The following is a 15,828-nucleotide window of genomic DNA, read 5'->3' on the forward strand; positions in this document are numbered from 1 at the left end:
TGTTGGTTCAAAAATTGAGACTAAAGGTTCATTCTTGAACTGTTCAAAAACTCCAGGACGATTACTACTAAATGTCAAGCTTTAATCAAAGTCATCAACCGAGCTAAATTGAATTAAAGTGACTTCAAATAAAATATAACATTTAAAGCAGACTAGAAGTGCCTGTGTTTGTTGACATTTTGGCAGCCGCGTCCCCATTGAGCACATGCAGGCCAGTCGACAGCGGCCTCTACTGGGCAATGCGGGTTACTGCTGCAGAGCCTGGATCGCGGGTCATGTGACCAAGCAGCCGCGTAAAGGACGGCTTGAACGGCAACAACAAATATGGAGGCGTCTCCGTTCAGCTTCACACCGGAGAGGTACTGGACGGAGGAGAAAGAGAGGGCGCTCATAGCGTTTTTCTCCAGTAAGTCAAACGCTCTACACCAGCAGCTTTAACACCATGAAATGTGCTGTTTTAATCGATGTGTCGGCGGAAGCTGCAACATTTGTGGGCAACCGTTGCTCGACGAGACCGACGGCTGTTAGCAATGAGCGATAATCGTAAGAGATAAATAACAGCAATGGCGACTAGCAACTGAAGTCAAGTTAGCTGTCATTCTCGTGAAAATACTTCAAAAACAGCGTCTTGGTTTCTGTTTTATGAACGTCCCACCTGTGACTTTAGGTCTGAATATTACTAACGTTAAATGAAGTTAACGAAGTTTGCTGGCTTTCTAAATGTAACCTTAGTCAACTTCATCCTTCGTATTTGTGTCGTTAGCCATTTTTTAGTTGACAGACGCTCCGGACATGTTAACGTTGTCTGAAGCTTGTACAATTACACAACAGCTCCTCAGAAACTGTGGCACACCTGGTGAGTGAAATTGCCCTCCAGTACTGAAAAAAAATAAGCCCTGAAGCTCCCACAGATTTCCCACACAGGAACATCCTAAATAAATCCTTAAAAAAAAAAAAAACACACACACAACGTGACACTTGGCTATGCAACTGAATGAAACGTAAGAGTCCAGAAAGCACCACAAGAAATGACCATACCTGAGCTACAGTACAGGTGACAAATATCCCCCCAAACCACCACTAATCACTAATATCACATACACATACACATGTGTACTTCATTTTGTCCCTGTATACTTTGTGTGTTAGTCAAAAGAAAAACAGAATGAAGCCGACTTTTCTATAACATGCATAGCATCAGTCACAATCTGTTCAAGGCTGCAGACTGAAAACATTTTATTTTGATTTGCCTACATACAAACTAACAGAATATTTTCAAGTGTGAGTTTCCCTCAGCATTTTTTTAATTGAATGAAAAAAAAATCCTCTTTATTAATTGGTAAAGACTTCCAGACATTTCAGACAAAATAATGTCTTACTCAGTTTCTGGTCCAAAATTTGACACAGTGTCCTCATGTGGAGACTGTCACCGCAGGTTGTTAGGAGCTGCTGAAGCGGTTGGAGCACAAAACTGGATTTTGATTTTGATTTTTGATTTTTTTTTTACGAAGAACCAACATTTGTCAAAACAAAAAAAAAAAACACTAAACAACGTTGTGGTGTTGTGGTCAAGCATCTGGGTTGCTTTCATTTCCCAGAGCACAGTTGTCTGTGGAACCACAAGTCAGAGAGCTACAAGAACCGACAGCTGCGATGGAAAACTCTGGAGCACCTGAGGATCCTTCTGTCAGCTCACCCCCCACCTGTTCGTTTCACAGGTAAGGTTGTGGTCAGATCCATTCATTTTCAAAGCTGCATTTTGTGAAGGATAAAAAAAATCAAAAGTTAGACGTGCTTTGTTTTGCGTTTTTCTTTCCAGTGGAAGACATCAAGAACAAGTTCAAGAACCTTCGTACCACCTTTCAGCGTCAGTACAAGATGGTTAAGGCAAGCAAGGTGTGCAGGTCGGAGGACGTGTTCGTGCCGCAGTGGAAGCACTACCAGCAGCTGATGTTCCTGCAGGGCTGCTGGGACCAGGACGACGGCCCCGATGACCTGCCTGTCTCGCCGCAGACTGTTTCACAGGAGGAGAGCCAGCCTGTCCTCACCTCGCCGGGACTGATCATCTCCTTCCTCCCCACCCCGTCCACCTCCTCCCCGTCTTCTTCGTCCTCCTGTGTCCCTGCCAACATGATGGTTAAATGTTACTGGACTGAAGAGAGGGAGCGCTCATTAATAGCTTTCTATTCTGGTAAACCAAACCTTAGTTCCACATTCAAACAGAGGGATTGGTATACGGACATGAAAACTAATGCTGGGTTGACTTCTTGCAATGACAGTGTTTTGTAGTTGATGGGTGTTGTTGTGTATTGTTGTTCATAGAGCATAACTGTCTCTGGAACAAGAGGTCTGAAAACCACAACAACCGTCAGTTGAGACTGAAGCTGTTGGAGACTCTCAGGAGCCAGCTGTCTGACCACTCAGTGTCCTTCTCAGGTAAATATCCCAACACATCATCACTGTCAGGGTCAGGGGTTCAGTTCCCACTGGACGTCGAAAGTACAATACCAGAAGTATTTGCACTTTCAGGAATTCTGGGCCAGTGGCTTCCAACTTATTTTGGACGAAAATGTTTATTGCATGTTTTATTCTCATCCCTTCCCATCGGGAGCAGTGACTGTATAGTCTTTTTGAAGCCTTGTAATCCCGGTGAGTACAACCAAAGCTTGTACTCACTAACCATATCTGTCAATCCACACAATAGCTTGTGATGTAGCACATAAGTGCTCGGCAGATGGATAAACTTATAGTTAAGTATAGAATAGAATAGTTACAAATTCAAAATATCTTTATCCCTTGAATCATTTTGATAATGTCAGCGTTTCGGAAATATACAGCATAACACTAAAGCTGCATGAAGTGATTTTTGACCAGTGTGGGCCAGGCAAGAGTTATCGTTCCATTGAAGATTCATTCTGATGAATATAAGTCCAATATTCACTCCTTTGCCCTCTGGTTTGGTCTCCACCAAGCTGAGAGATGTTTCACAACAGTAAATGTGCTGTGAAACCAAAACTATGTGCTAAAATACTCCATAGAGCTGCAGAGTTGGAAATATCCAAATATAGCTAAGATGAAATCTGACAGAGGGGAAAAAAACATTATTTGAGAAACTACGAGGGATTGTATTTAGAGATTACATTTATATTCTTTGTGGAAGGTGACTCCGTTTTTGCTGTTTTGCAGTTGAAGACATAAAGTGCAAGTTCAAGAATCTCAGGACGGTTTTCAACCGTGAATACAAGGCGGTCCAGACTAGCAGGGCGTCTGACAAACTCTACGCGTCCAAATGGAAACACTACCAGCAGCTGCTCTTCCTCTGCGAGTCCTGCGATGAAGACGACAGCCCAGAGGACCTGCAGGTGCTGATGCCACAGGAAGACAAGAATTTGGAACATGGAAACCAGACACCCTCCTCCACCCTGAGCAGCCTCTCCTCCAGCTCCACCCAAACCAACAGCATCGTGTTTAACAACCCATCCGCTGCCTCCATCTCTCCAGATCATCTTAAACTAGCGGGCCAGACAACTGCTCCCACACTCCCCGCCTCTCCATCCATGTCACGACCGGACACCAAAAATTGCACAAACCCCTCCCCTCTAAATTTCTCTACGTCCGCTTCAGTTCCTCCAGACAGCAGACTGAGTGCAGACTCCCGCTGCCACTGGAACGAGGCCAAAGTTCAGCAGCTCATCTCGTTTTACTCTGGTAAGTGGCATCGTTTATGTTTCCGCTAGATATTTTTAAGATAGTGCTGTGTGCGTCTGTACAGACTAGACCTGATCAATATCTCCCTCACTCTCCTCTTTATTTTGTTTGACTTGTTAATAAAGGGCAGCTTAGGTTCTTATTACTACATCTTAGATCTGATTAATGTAATCATTTAAGAGTCTGCACGGTGATGCTAAAGGTTTTGAGCCAAGAGTTTCCTCTTGAGATTGTTTCATCCTGAGAAACAAACACCATCTGCATGGTGATACTGGGATGTTTTTTCCATTTGACCAAACAAATCAACAACCTTTGTTGAGGTAATTGTACATGTGTTGTCAGTTTTATTGGGTAACCCAGCAATAGCCTTTGCATCAGCAGTATTCATTTCTTTATTTATTGATAGGTGATTGTTTAATGTAGTAGTTGTACATTTTTGCCTTAAAGAATAATTCTGATAAATGACTGTCATATTTAATTTTCAGAGCTGCACCTGCTGTGGCAATACGAGAGAGATGTGTAAACCATCATTTTATCAACTTGCCTACAACCAAAATATGCTTTTAAAATTTCATTGTTACGATTTTTCCCAAACACTGTCACAATGAGACACATTAGGTCTGGATGTGTTAGTCCCGTGGACTGCCTGTAACGTCTCTCTGACTGCAGAGCTGGCTTTGGTGCTATCATGCTTTGTGAATTATTCTTTGGTCAAACTCTTTGAGTTTTAAAGTTAGAATGAATTTGTGCTTTTTAGATGCTTCGCTTAACTTGTCCAGTTATGAGTTTATTCTTAAAAGAGTACTCCAGTGATTTAACATTGCACTCCTATAACACGTCAACATGTCGAACTCATGATAGACAGGTTCAAATGGACCTAAATCAGAGTCAGGGACATCATCTTTCTCATTCCACACATTTTTCTTCCTTGTCAAAATCTACATTACCCACAAAATAGCTTTACTGCTGACAGTTCAGGTGGAGATTCGGGCGTGTTTATGCTCGTAACAGTTAATGTTGCCTAGAGCTTCGACCTTCAAGCCCATTTGAGGAGTGAGCAAGTGACCACCTGACGCAGACTTGTTGAAATCGGTTTAAGATGTTTTGTGAATACAGCCCCAGATCAGTTTAGCGTGGGATGAAGAAGTGTCTGGTTGCTGGTTTGTTATGTAAATGGCATGAGAGGAATAACACAGGAGGAAGATTCCCCTTCATAGCTGTATTTTTATTGTGTTGATCTGAGAATTGAAGGTTTTTCTTGTTTTTTTCTAGAGCACAGCTGTCTGTGGAACCACAGATCAGAGAGCTACAGGAACAGGCTGTTGAGACAGAGTCTGTTGGAGACGCTGAGCAGCCTCCTGTCTGACAATGAGCCGGTCTCATTCACAGGTAACAATGATAATGTCATAACAAAATGATTCCTCACAACCCTCTCCAAAGCTGTTGTATGTGTTGAAGCTAACAGGTGCTGTATTTCTTCATCCTTCAGTGGAAGACATAAAGACAAAGTTCAGGAACTTGAGGACCATCTTCCAGCGTGAACACAAGGCAGTGAGCTCAAACAAAACATGTGGCTCAGAGGACTTTTACCTTCCAAAGTGGAAACATTACCGCGAGCTGATGTTCCTCTGCGACTCCTGCGACGAGGACGAGCGACCTGAAGACCTGCACTTCCAGGAACCGCAGGAGTCCGGCCTCCTGCGCCTGGATTGCCAAGCCCCTCCCTCCTCCGTACATTACCACGGCCCCACCCAAACTGCCCCCAAGCTGAACATCACATCACAGAGCCTCGAAGCACCTCCCTCGCCTACTCCCCCAGACTCCCAGCACTCCTCCCCCTCCTCCTCCGCCTCCACATCCTCCTCTCACACTGACAGCAGAGTGTCAGGACGCAAGCGAGCGAGCCGGCGCCTGCCGCCCGCCACCAGCGAGATGCTGGACTTCATGAGGACGTTCTGTCAAAGCCAGATGGTGTCACCGCACGCAGGGTTCCTGAAGTACGTGGAGGAGTGTCTGAACGAGACACCCCCAGACAAAGTGAAGAAACTGAAGAAGAAGATAATTGAGACGATCCACAGCGTATCAGAGGAGGTTTAGTGTTTCATAGTTTGTGTGCTGTAGGTCAAATCAGTCTCACTGTTTTTTATTTCTCTTATTCCCTTTGCTTCCTAACAGCTATGATAGCATCACTCACCAGCTGTCATCTCATTCCAAATTGGACATCATCAGAAACCTGTATGCAGTTCTAACAGGGTCTCAGTCTCTCAAACCTCTCAATCCCCCCCGTGAGGAGAATGTTATCTTAAAGCCCTCCACACAGAGACGCCTTTGCTGTCGTGCCGCCACACTCGGTCAGTTCAGCCATTCTCAGCTCTGACCTCGCAGGTCGGTGAAGTTTCATCGTGACTGATGAGGTGACAGCTGTCCGGAGATGTAACCTGACAGTGACCCATCGTGTATAAAAAGCTAATTCTTTTTGAGTTCGAAGAACTGTAAAATGGCACCTTAAGATTATAACACAGCCGATGCAGTGAAGACTACAGCATGGCTCTAATATCAGCAGTCAGACAGGGCTACCAGGTTTGGAATAGGCAGATCATAAAGAATGGCACTTACCACTGTCAAATGACACCTTAAAGTTAGAATACGTCCTGTGTTTTGAAGCTTTTTTGTTAATATTTGTTGAAATTCTGTTTACATTCCGACAGCAGTCTATAATCTGGACCACTGGCCAAATACATCAGCTATTGGTGATCCGCTAAGACCATCAGCAGTTGTTTTTGTTTGTTAGTTTTTTTTTTTTTGGGTGGCGGTGCAGGGTGTGTCACTGCGTGTCACGCAGAGAGAAAGGCCGTACACTCACCTGCAGTAATATATTGGCAGTCACACCGTAATCTTTGTCCCAATGTCATTCACAGAAGTGACATTCAGCCATCTTTCAAGCACAGAAATGATGCACACGCTATAAGAAGACAGCTTGAAACAAAAGGGTCTGTTCCAGTGCACACACTTGCACATAATGTGCATGTTCACGCACTTCCAGGTAGCAGGCAAGTGTGTCCTGTGTCTAAAATCCTTCTATTATCAACCTGCACACAGCACTGGTCACACATTTGGAATAATGTTAACTGTAGCAGTTTAGGAAGAGAGATTGTCTTCCCCGTTCTTTCATCTGTGCAGCCTTGGGTTGACAGTATGATTGTAGATCTGTTTTATTTAAAGCTTCAGTCCTTTGGATACTATCCTTTATATAATTAACAGAGATTGTAACATTTTAAACATGTATCCAAAAATTATCAAAGTCTTGATAGCATTTTTTACATACAGTGTGTAGTACACACTAGTATTGACTTGCCAAAGGTAGCATTTTAATGCAAACAATGCATGACTTCAGCATACCAGAGGCATCCTGTTTGACCCGTGGACTGATCTGTTGATGGCAAAGGTCAGGAATCGCCAAAGTCATGTCTTTCTGGACCGTGTTCGGCTGACTGACATCTTTGTATTGATGCCACTATCATTAGTAAAATTTTACCCCCCACCCACACAGCCCCCCACAAACAGACTGTGTCTGAGACTAGGAAAGAGGGAAGAAAATGGAAACCTCAGCTTTGTCCCACTGTGATGTCACAGTGATGAGATTCACTCCAAAAATACCCACCATTTCAAATGAGAGTTAGTAGAAATGTATCACTGAGGGCAGCTGATTTAATATTTAGGTCTGCATTTACAGTAAAACTACATTCATCAGATTTTACCAAAAAAAAAATCAAAGTTTGAGTTCTTTAAGCTTTTTCTAACAAACCCTTCTGTTCAGAGGCACCTAATCGCAACACAAGTCAGCTGTCACTGTTTAGAAAAGCCAATGGACTAGTATCTTTTTACAGCTAACAATCTGTCCAGCTCAGGATGACCCTTAGCAGCCAAGTAATAAAAATCCTCTTTTGGGGTTAAGTTGTGACTTAATTCTGATGCTTAGAGATCAGTGTGTTTCTTTATCTTAAGAAGCTTTCGGCCATAAAAAGAATCTTTTTACTTTTATTTTCTGAAGTGCTGAAATTCTTTGATGTGTAAAGTACCTCTCTAATTTATTTTTGCTTAAGCACTAATGGGGGAAGATCTACACAGTCACCAAAACAGCTTCAGAAATGCTGAGTTGGAAGACCTGCACTGTCAGGAGGAACTGATAACAGATGATGTAAAACTTAAATCAACCTTAACATTTGAATGTTTTCATCAGTAATTAACATGTTCTAGTGTTAATGGGCAATGATAAGAAGTACTGTAACTTCTTTGAGTGTGAAAATGTTACATTTAGCCTTTATTTGATTGTCAACTTGTTGAGGTTTTGTTACAATTTTTAAATAAAATAAAAATATTTGAAGTTAATAGGCCAGCAAGTGGCCACCTTTTAAAAAATCTATGCATGTAAAGACTTAAATGTTTAAAAGTCCTGTCCTTACTGAGTGTTAAACATGAGGATTTAGTGAAAACAAAATCTTTTGAAGCAATAATGGTTATTTTTTTTAGCACCAGCTATGTGTTTTTTAAACTTGTTCTTTGAATTGCACATTTCTATATGAATGATTTATATCCTCCTTTATTTGCTGTTTGCACATGCTTGTTTAAATTGTGCCTTATCAGAATCACAGTAACTGTATTACCAGTAAATGTGGAGCAATTTGTCTTCTCTACTTTGGACTGTATATGTACAGTATATTATTAAACTAAATGTATATGTATATATACGAACCTGTGGAAGGTGTGTTTTGGGGTTTTTTTTTGTACTTTTCCCACTCTTTTTCTACAATTGTTTGTTTTGAGATCTTCACAAATAACACTGCTTTCACCAGGATTAAAGTGTTGTGATATTATTGGAAATATCTAAAAATAACTATTTTAAAAGGTAACTACTATTTCAAGTCTTTATGAAAAGAGTAATTGTCATATATTCCACTAGGTGGCGATGTCTGATCACGTACAGCATACTCTGCTGTCTCCTCACACTGGCCTTCAAACAGCAGTGAGATTTCCCCTTGAGAAACAAAAGCTCTGTGATAAGGGTCAAAAGCTCAATGGCAAGCGAGTCCACCACAGTCCTACAACAGAAGGACTCTCGAGTCCTCTGCTGATGAAACTTAGGTGTGATCGCAACATGTCAGAGCTGTCACTTACCTTTAAACCCTGCACTTTCATCTTGTCCTGTCAACAAGGGTTATTTGACCGTGAGACAGAGAGAAGTACTGACGGACTGTTCTGTCTCCTCGTCTGTTTGACCTCGGTCCATCAGACTGAGCTTCAGGAAGAAACCATCACTGTCCCTGAGGTCTCCTGGCGCTCAGTGATATATCTTGTTCGTCACCTGAACCGTTTTCAAGCAGAAACTGGCCTCCTCTCTCCTCTTTATAAAACCCCTGTGACCTTTGACCCCTGTCAGCTGATACACCTCCACCGAACCACATTCCCAAATGCCAACACACCCTGCTTCTGCTGAAGAACTACTGAATCACTGGAATGTGACTTTGGTAGAAGTCTGCGGTGGAGCTCGGTGACTGCTGTCATTGCAACGTTTATTTTTGTTGCAAACCTTGTACCTGAAATTTTGTGGATTTTTCTGCTTTCAGATCAGTTCAACGTGATCTATAGGTTGAGAAAAGCTGCTTTTACATGATCAGCATGAAATGTGCTAACACCCCAGTGCCCCAAGCTTTTTTTCTGTTCTGCCTACACCAGCAGCTACGTCTAAGCCCGTCTGATTCTGGGTCAGGGTTGTTGGGCCTTAATGAGTGTTCACACGTAATAGATTGGTTACAGATTTGCATAAGTGAGACCACACCTGAAACCTCAGCGTGATCTGGAACAAGCCAATGAATTTCTGTGGGTTTGCTGTTAAGACCGATCCCTTTTAAATGCAGGAAGTCATGTGGGTCATCTTTAATGACCCACAACTCGACCACAGACGGTTTGGTCCCTGAATCGGCTGTGCAGTGGTCACGAGCAGGTATGCTAGGCATGCATCCTATTGCATCATTCCTTAACTTCATGTGCCGTCATCAGGTCAAACTTGTCAATAGTCCAATCATTTAGTTTTTGACCAAATACCTGCAACATCATTAACATTCCCATCAGCCTTAGCTCTACAACTGTTAGCACTCTGAGATGCTAAACTTGTTTGCACTGCCACTGTGACTATGTCAGCATGTTGACTTTAGCATTTAGCTCGAAGCACTACTGTGCCTAAGTGCAGCCTCACAGAGTTGCTAGCATTGCTCGCTAGTCTCATCCTGAAGGACCATGTGTAAGGTTTGGGAGGCTCTACCGGCAAAATATGGCAGAAATAAATCTCTTTTTCTCAAGTTATTAACAATTAACTATTAACTAACTATAATAGGAACTATAACTATTTTAAACCTTCTAAAAATGGCATAACCGCTTATTTAATGTGTCTGCTACATTCATGCCACCTTTGTTTCCACTGTACATAAATGTGAACATGTTCACATTTTCCACCTCTGTTTTCCATCAGAAAACCAAACACATAACTTGCAGCATGACAAACACACTTTCCTACCTTTGTCTGAGCCATAGATAGGCTACCGGCACAGTGACACCCAATGTACACAAAATAAACAGCAATTAAATTATGGATATTTCAACATATTGAGCTCCTACATTCAGAATTTTGCTTTCATTCACCTGAAATTACCATTCATGTTTTCAGGACCTTAGAATGAGCCCCTCATATCCACGGAGTCCAGCATGTTGCACTGGGAAAGGGAGGGTGAGGGGGTACTCAGGTGGTTGCAATCTGCAACCTCACAGCTAGATGCCACTAAATCCCACACACTGCTCGTATAGGCTTGTATATATGTCTGATCATGAATGCCTTTGAGGGTGGACTGAAAGATTTACTGTGTCCAAACATAAAGGCTGATAAAGACAGAGAAATGTTGGAGAGGAGAGAAGAGTGGGATGCAGCCAGGAGGAGTTTATGACATGGAGCTTTTCACCTTCGAGCGTGACCTTTCAGTCCAGGTGTAAACCTCAGGTGAGGCTGGACAGTACAAGAAGGGTGGCCTTCACTTTGTGCTGCTGATGAGACGTTTTCCCGCCACACATCAGACGGCTGACCTGACCTCTGCTCGTCCGTTCACTGTGAACCATGTAAACGATTTGATCCAGCAGGCAGTTTAATGTGGTTCCCCACAGTAATCTGGTTCCAGTGTGAATGGGAACGGTGTCAGAGCGGCTGCGGCAGAGTTCAGCTCTGCTGTGGAGGATTGGATTACAGCTCATCATCACACACACACACACACACACACACACACACACACACACACACACACACACACACACAGAGGAAACCTTTGCTTTCACTCCAGTGTCCCTCTCTTACATACAGATTTTTTTAATAGTCCCATTTCTCCTCTTTATTTTTTCCTACTTTCTTCCATTTTCCTTCCATTATTTTTTCCTTTTTCTTTCACCTTTTCTTTTTCTTCCTTCTATTATTTTAACCCTCCTTCCTTCCTTCTTTTCTACTTTCCTCTTCTTTCTTTCTTTCTCTTTCTTTCTTTCATTTTTTCTTTTCTTGCCTACCTTTCTCTCCTCTCTTACCCCCCCTCTCTATCTCCCTCTGTCTCACTCCACCTCTCTCTCTCTCTCTCTCTCTCTCTCTCTCTCTCTCTTTTCTTTTCGCTCAGTGAGTCGCAGTAAATCCTATTGTGATGGTAAACTGATTTTCGGAAGGGAGATAGAAAGAGAGACAGGCAGACAGAGAGAGAGAGAGAGAGACGGGGAGAGAGAGAGGAGGTTTGGATTTGAGTTTGAGCAGATCTGATCAGATCTGACCTTCCTTCATGGTGAACTTTTACCACTTTCTCCTCTCAGGAAACTTTCTAACCCTCTCTTCGGACTGCGTCGGGTGGTGTCGGGGTGTTGTTGGAGTCTGTCTGCCGGAGTATCAGCCGCTCTCTGCGCTTCAGGAATGCACTTTGCAGGAAACGCAGCTCGGTGCTCGGACACCTCCTGCGTTGCTTTTTCTTAACAAGGAGCTGTAAATGAATGAAGGAAATGCGCTGGTGAAGGACAGATCGTCTTCTTCAGTCTGGTTCCCCCCTCCTCAGTCCGCCGGGCCGCTGCCGGGCTGAGGTCATTGGAGCCCGGAGTGAGCGCTCCCTGGGCGGGCATGGAGAGCGGCGGCCGGGCGGGGCTCCAGCAGGCGGCGGGCGCAGGAGAAGGAGGAGGCGGCTGGGTGCTGGTGGAGGCCCGGCTGCAGGGTGGAGCGCCGTGGGGCTTCACCGTGCAGGGCGGCCTGGAGCACGAAGAGCCGCTCATCATCTCCAAGGTACTGCACGGAAATCACGTTCTCACTGGGTCTTTTTGTCTGTCTGGTGCTCCACATGTCACGTATGACATCCTACTATATTCCTCTGCTGAGACACCACAGAACCAGAGCTTACACATCAGTATTTGATATTATGATCAAACTATTGATTATTTCTGATTAATCTAAAAAATGAATGTTAACTCATAGTTAGCTCAGACATCAGAAGTTGTAACAGCCTTCTATTGAGTATTGATCTTGTGATTTAAAGGGGCACTCCAGCAAGGTTAGTACTGCATTTCCACAGAGTCGGGTTTTAAAAGCGTGGTCAGAGGTGGATTTTAGTTATGGGCAACCCTCCAAAACAGTAGAACCTACATTTCCCACAATGCAACCAACAGCATCAGTTCATCAGACCATCCCTGCATGGTAAATATCTACTTTCTTTAAACTTCTTGCCCACAGTTTGTAACACGGGCTTTCTGTTATAAAGATTTCTCTGGAGAAGTAAAATCCAAAATACTCCACAGCTGTCTTTGTGGTCAGTTTAACATACACCCAATGCTTAAAATGAGCCACTAATGTACTAATTATAATCATGAATCAAAGCTGCTTTTCATTTTGTGGACACAGTTGTCTAGTCATGGTAATTATGACAGACTACTTGTCAGTCACATTTCTGCCAACGTTTTAATGTACTGAGAGCCTTTTTCACACTGCTGGTTTGACAGGTCCTCAGCGTAACTGCTGAGCTAGCATTAGCTCCACAGACTGAAAGCACAGGCCACATCACAACCCGAGTCCCGGAGGTCCTGATTCACTTCAAACAATGATATGATGTGCTGAAAGGTTTATTCACCATCTGTAATTCTAGCTTGGAGTTGACCAACTCAGAGAAATAACATGAGTCAACCTCAGCAGACAAAACTGAGAGTTGTTTTTTTTTAGTCAGCAAAATCACTGAAGCTGAATAATGATTCCACCTCTTTTAGCCTCTTAATGCATCATAGATAACGTGTGTTATAGCCTATTTAAAATATGGCACTTTCACAGTTTTGATTTAAAAACCATCACATGCTCAGCCCCGGTCTTGATGTGACGGCAGCTGGTACAGTGAGTGTGATAGTCCAGTGTTTTACTGCCAGCTGTTAGCCAAGCACAGAAATCAGAAGCTCTTCCGTCTGTAATATGGAAAATGATAACTAATGATTCCCTTTCTGTCCTCACAGCCACTGTGACCTCATTTCATTAAAATGCAAATCAGCAGACTGGTGTGTGTGTGCGTGTGTGTGTGTGTGTGTGTGTGTGTGTGTGTGTAAGTTATTCTGGGATGGAGGCCAAAGGGCTGTAAATTGGACAAGAATGTGAATTATGTGTTTTCCTGGGTGCTTTTGAACACACTCGTGTTTTTATTTTGTACTGTTCTTAGATCAGTGTTGGCAGCATTCTCCATGTTTGACCCATGTTTAACTGTCTGATGTCTGACTGTCGTCTTCACTGCGTCTCTCTCTTTCAGCCTCTGTGTGTTTCTCAGTGTGGTTTAATATTTCTGTCTCTTTCTTCACTTCCTCTGCTTTTCAGTCTGTCTTTTTTGTTTGTTTGTCTCATCATATCTGACTATTGTCTCTGTTCCTTAATGTTTTCTCTCCCTCTGCCCATACCAAGGCAGCTAAATCTGAAAACACAGTCAAAACCATACATGCATCCACTCCAGTTTTCAGGTAACTGCTGCTGAGGACTGCTGTGCTGTGGCACTGAACTCCCTCCACATTTTACCACATAGAAACTTCATTCAAACATCAAATATTCAACTCAATTAGAACATTCCAGCTATTGCTTTTCTCATACATACATTTCAGAATTTCCTAAATATTCAATGTTTTGTCTGTCAATGTCAGTGTTTTCAGAGATTTTTAAAAAAATTTGCACTAGTTTTGCATTTTTGACACCACAGACAAATTAAGTGTATGACTGCATTCAGCAGAGTCTCCTCTGTTGCAACAGGAGGTTTTGGGTTTTGTACTGAGCACTGCCTTCTTGGTGGAAGTCTGAGAACATTTTCTAATTTTTTCTAATAACATTTCTTTGTAATAAAATGAAGCTATTACACAATAATAGGCTAATTTGTTTTTTTTAGGTCCAGCCTCTACAGCATCTGCTTAGAATAATTCTGGTCCTTGGACAAATGTCGTTGAGGAGCCCTGGTTGGTCCTCTCCAACATGTGTTGAGTGCCAGACAGACAGTCTGAGAGCTGATTGATGAGTGGTGAATGATCAAATAACAGGAAGTGGCATGTACCTGCTGTCTCAGATTTTCAGATTTGCATTTGTTAAGATGGTTAGACAGGCAAGGCTTTTTTTCAGCCAGAGTTAAATCAAACAGATTAGGCACCCTCAGCTTGTTTATCATCAGCAGTGCATTTTTTGTTGTACTGAGCCGGGTCAGAGGTCTCAGTGAAGGTTTCTGTTAATCCAGGCAGTTCAGACCAGGTTAAACAGTCTTAATGAGTCTTAATCTGAAGGTCTCATGACTGGCATCAAACTGGATGTGTGCACTAACATTAACAGGGTTACACCTACAAAACGAAGGTAAATGGCAAAGCTGTAACCCAAACTCTCGACTGTGAACATCTACTGCCATTGGCTCATTTTGATCTACTCTGGTAGCACGATCACAGTTCTGAAGGTGTCTGTACAGACTAATGGCATCTGGACTAGAGCCTGAACACACTCCAGAAAACAATGTTTATGAGGGAGTGACACAGCACAGAAACAGCTGAGAAAGCCTCTGACTGCTTCTCAGCTGTTTCAACTTGATGGTTCACTGCAGCACTGATCAATGTTTTTCTGTTGCAGCCAACATGGCCGCCGCCAGTAAACTGAAAAGGGACAGATACAATCTATAACATGATGAATGATGAATGCACATTCAAGTCTGTGTTTTGATTGGTTGGCCACAATGGAGGTGGAAGATCTACCCGAAGATGACATGCATGAATTCATTTTAAAAAACACAGACCAGATCTGAACGGGACCCAAGGATGATTAGACCTACTTTAGACATATTAACACCTGAGGCAGTAGAGCAAGACCCTCCCCAGTTTCACTTCATGTAACTCAGACTCAGTTTGATTGAGGTCCAGAGTTGATCCAAAAGGAACCAAATGGATTCATGAAGACTTCTTGTTGAGAGAGAATACTATGTGTTTGGGCTTCTGTCAGGTCCAGTCAAACTGAGGTGGACATCATAGAGAAGGGACCTGAGACTAGGTTCTGGTCAGGTCCTCGGGTTTGTAGGTTTGGTCCCTGAAGACCTCTACTGTGCTAAAGCTATGTGTGGCAGTGAAGCTACTGTAAATGAAATGAATGATCCTAAAAAGTAAGGCCATGCTAAGGATGAAAAGTCTTGCCAGTCCCGCAACTTTATGGAAGAGGACTACAAAATTAGCTGGACACCCATTTAAATCACAATCTTAATATGAACCCACACTAGGCAGGATATCTGGGTCTCTGCTGCTAAGCTAGTGACAGACCAGAAACATGGTGTGTTGAGAGGGGCATGACATGCAGCAACAGTCTCTGGCCACGTGATATTTGTCTTAATCACGGCACCACCAGGACGTCCCTGCTGCTTACATTTTTGCAACTTTCTTGACATTTTTGCTTTTTAGGGGGGATGGAGAGTAGAAATACACACACAGACACACACAGACACACAGACACACAGACACACACACACACACACACACACACACACACACACACACACACTGTTGTCTAAGGACAGTTTCCCA

General features: G+C 43.0%; 2 protein-coding genes across 3 annotated transcripts in view; both read left to right on the forward strand.

Moving 5' to 3' along the window:
• The first annotated feature begins 324 nt into the window (after window positions 1–324).
• On the forward strand, window positions 325–6,472 carry LOC121623461. Its single transcript, XM_041960731.1, has 7 exons — window positions 325–406; window positions 1,599–1,718; window positions 1,820–2,191; window positions 2,323–2,436; window positions 3,187–3,708; window positions 4,981–5,097; window positions 5,198–6,472. The coding sequence occupies exons 1-7, from the start codon at window positions 325–327 to the stop codon at window positions 5,803–5,805; spliced, it is 1,935 nt and encodes a 644-aa protein (XP_041816665.1). The 3' UTR covers window positions 5,806–6,472.
• A 5,014-nt stretch (window positions 6,473–11,486) lies between these two features.
• The window catches only part of shroom3 (shroom family member 3), a 66,121-nt gene continuing 61,779 nt past the window's right edge, over window positions 11,487–15,828 (forward strand). For both annotated transcript variants that reach the window (XM_041959817.1, XM_041959818.1), the window contains exon 1: window positions 11,487–12,055. In XM_041959817.1, coding sequence (XP_041815751.1) covers window positions 11,897–12,055 — 159 coding nt within the window. In that variant the 5' untranslated portion in view covers window positions 11,487–11,896. The remainder of the gene's footprint in view (window positions 12,056–15,828) is intronic.

This window comes from Chelmon rostratus, chromosome 19 (assembly GCF_017976325.1).
Source record: "Chelmon rostratus isolate fCheRos1 chromosome 19, fCheRos1.pri, whole genome shotgun sequence".
In the NCBI taxonomy this organism is placed as follows: domain Eukaryota; kingdom Metazoa; phylum Chordata; class Actinopteri; order Chaetodontiformes; family Chaetodontidae; genus Chelmon; species Chelmon rostratus.

Excerpts from the sequence above, each read along its gene's own strand:
- LOC121623461 (XM_041960731.1), top strand. The coding sequence starts at position 325 with ATGGAGGCGTCTCCGTTCAGCTTCACACCGGAGAGGTACTGGACGGAG. Across the intron at positions 1,719-1,819 it reads CCCACCTGTTCGTTTCACAG|TGGAAGACATCAAGAACAAG; the intron begins GTAAGGTTGTGG and ends TTTTCTTTCCAG. Across the intron at positions 2,192-2,322 it reads ATTAATAGCTTTCTATTCTG|AGCATAACTGTCTCTGGAAC; the intron begins GTAAACCAAACC and ends TGTTGTTCATAG.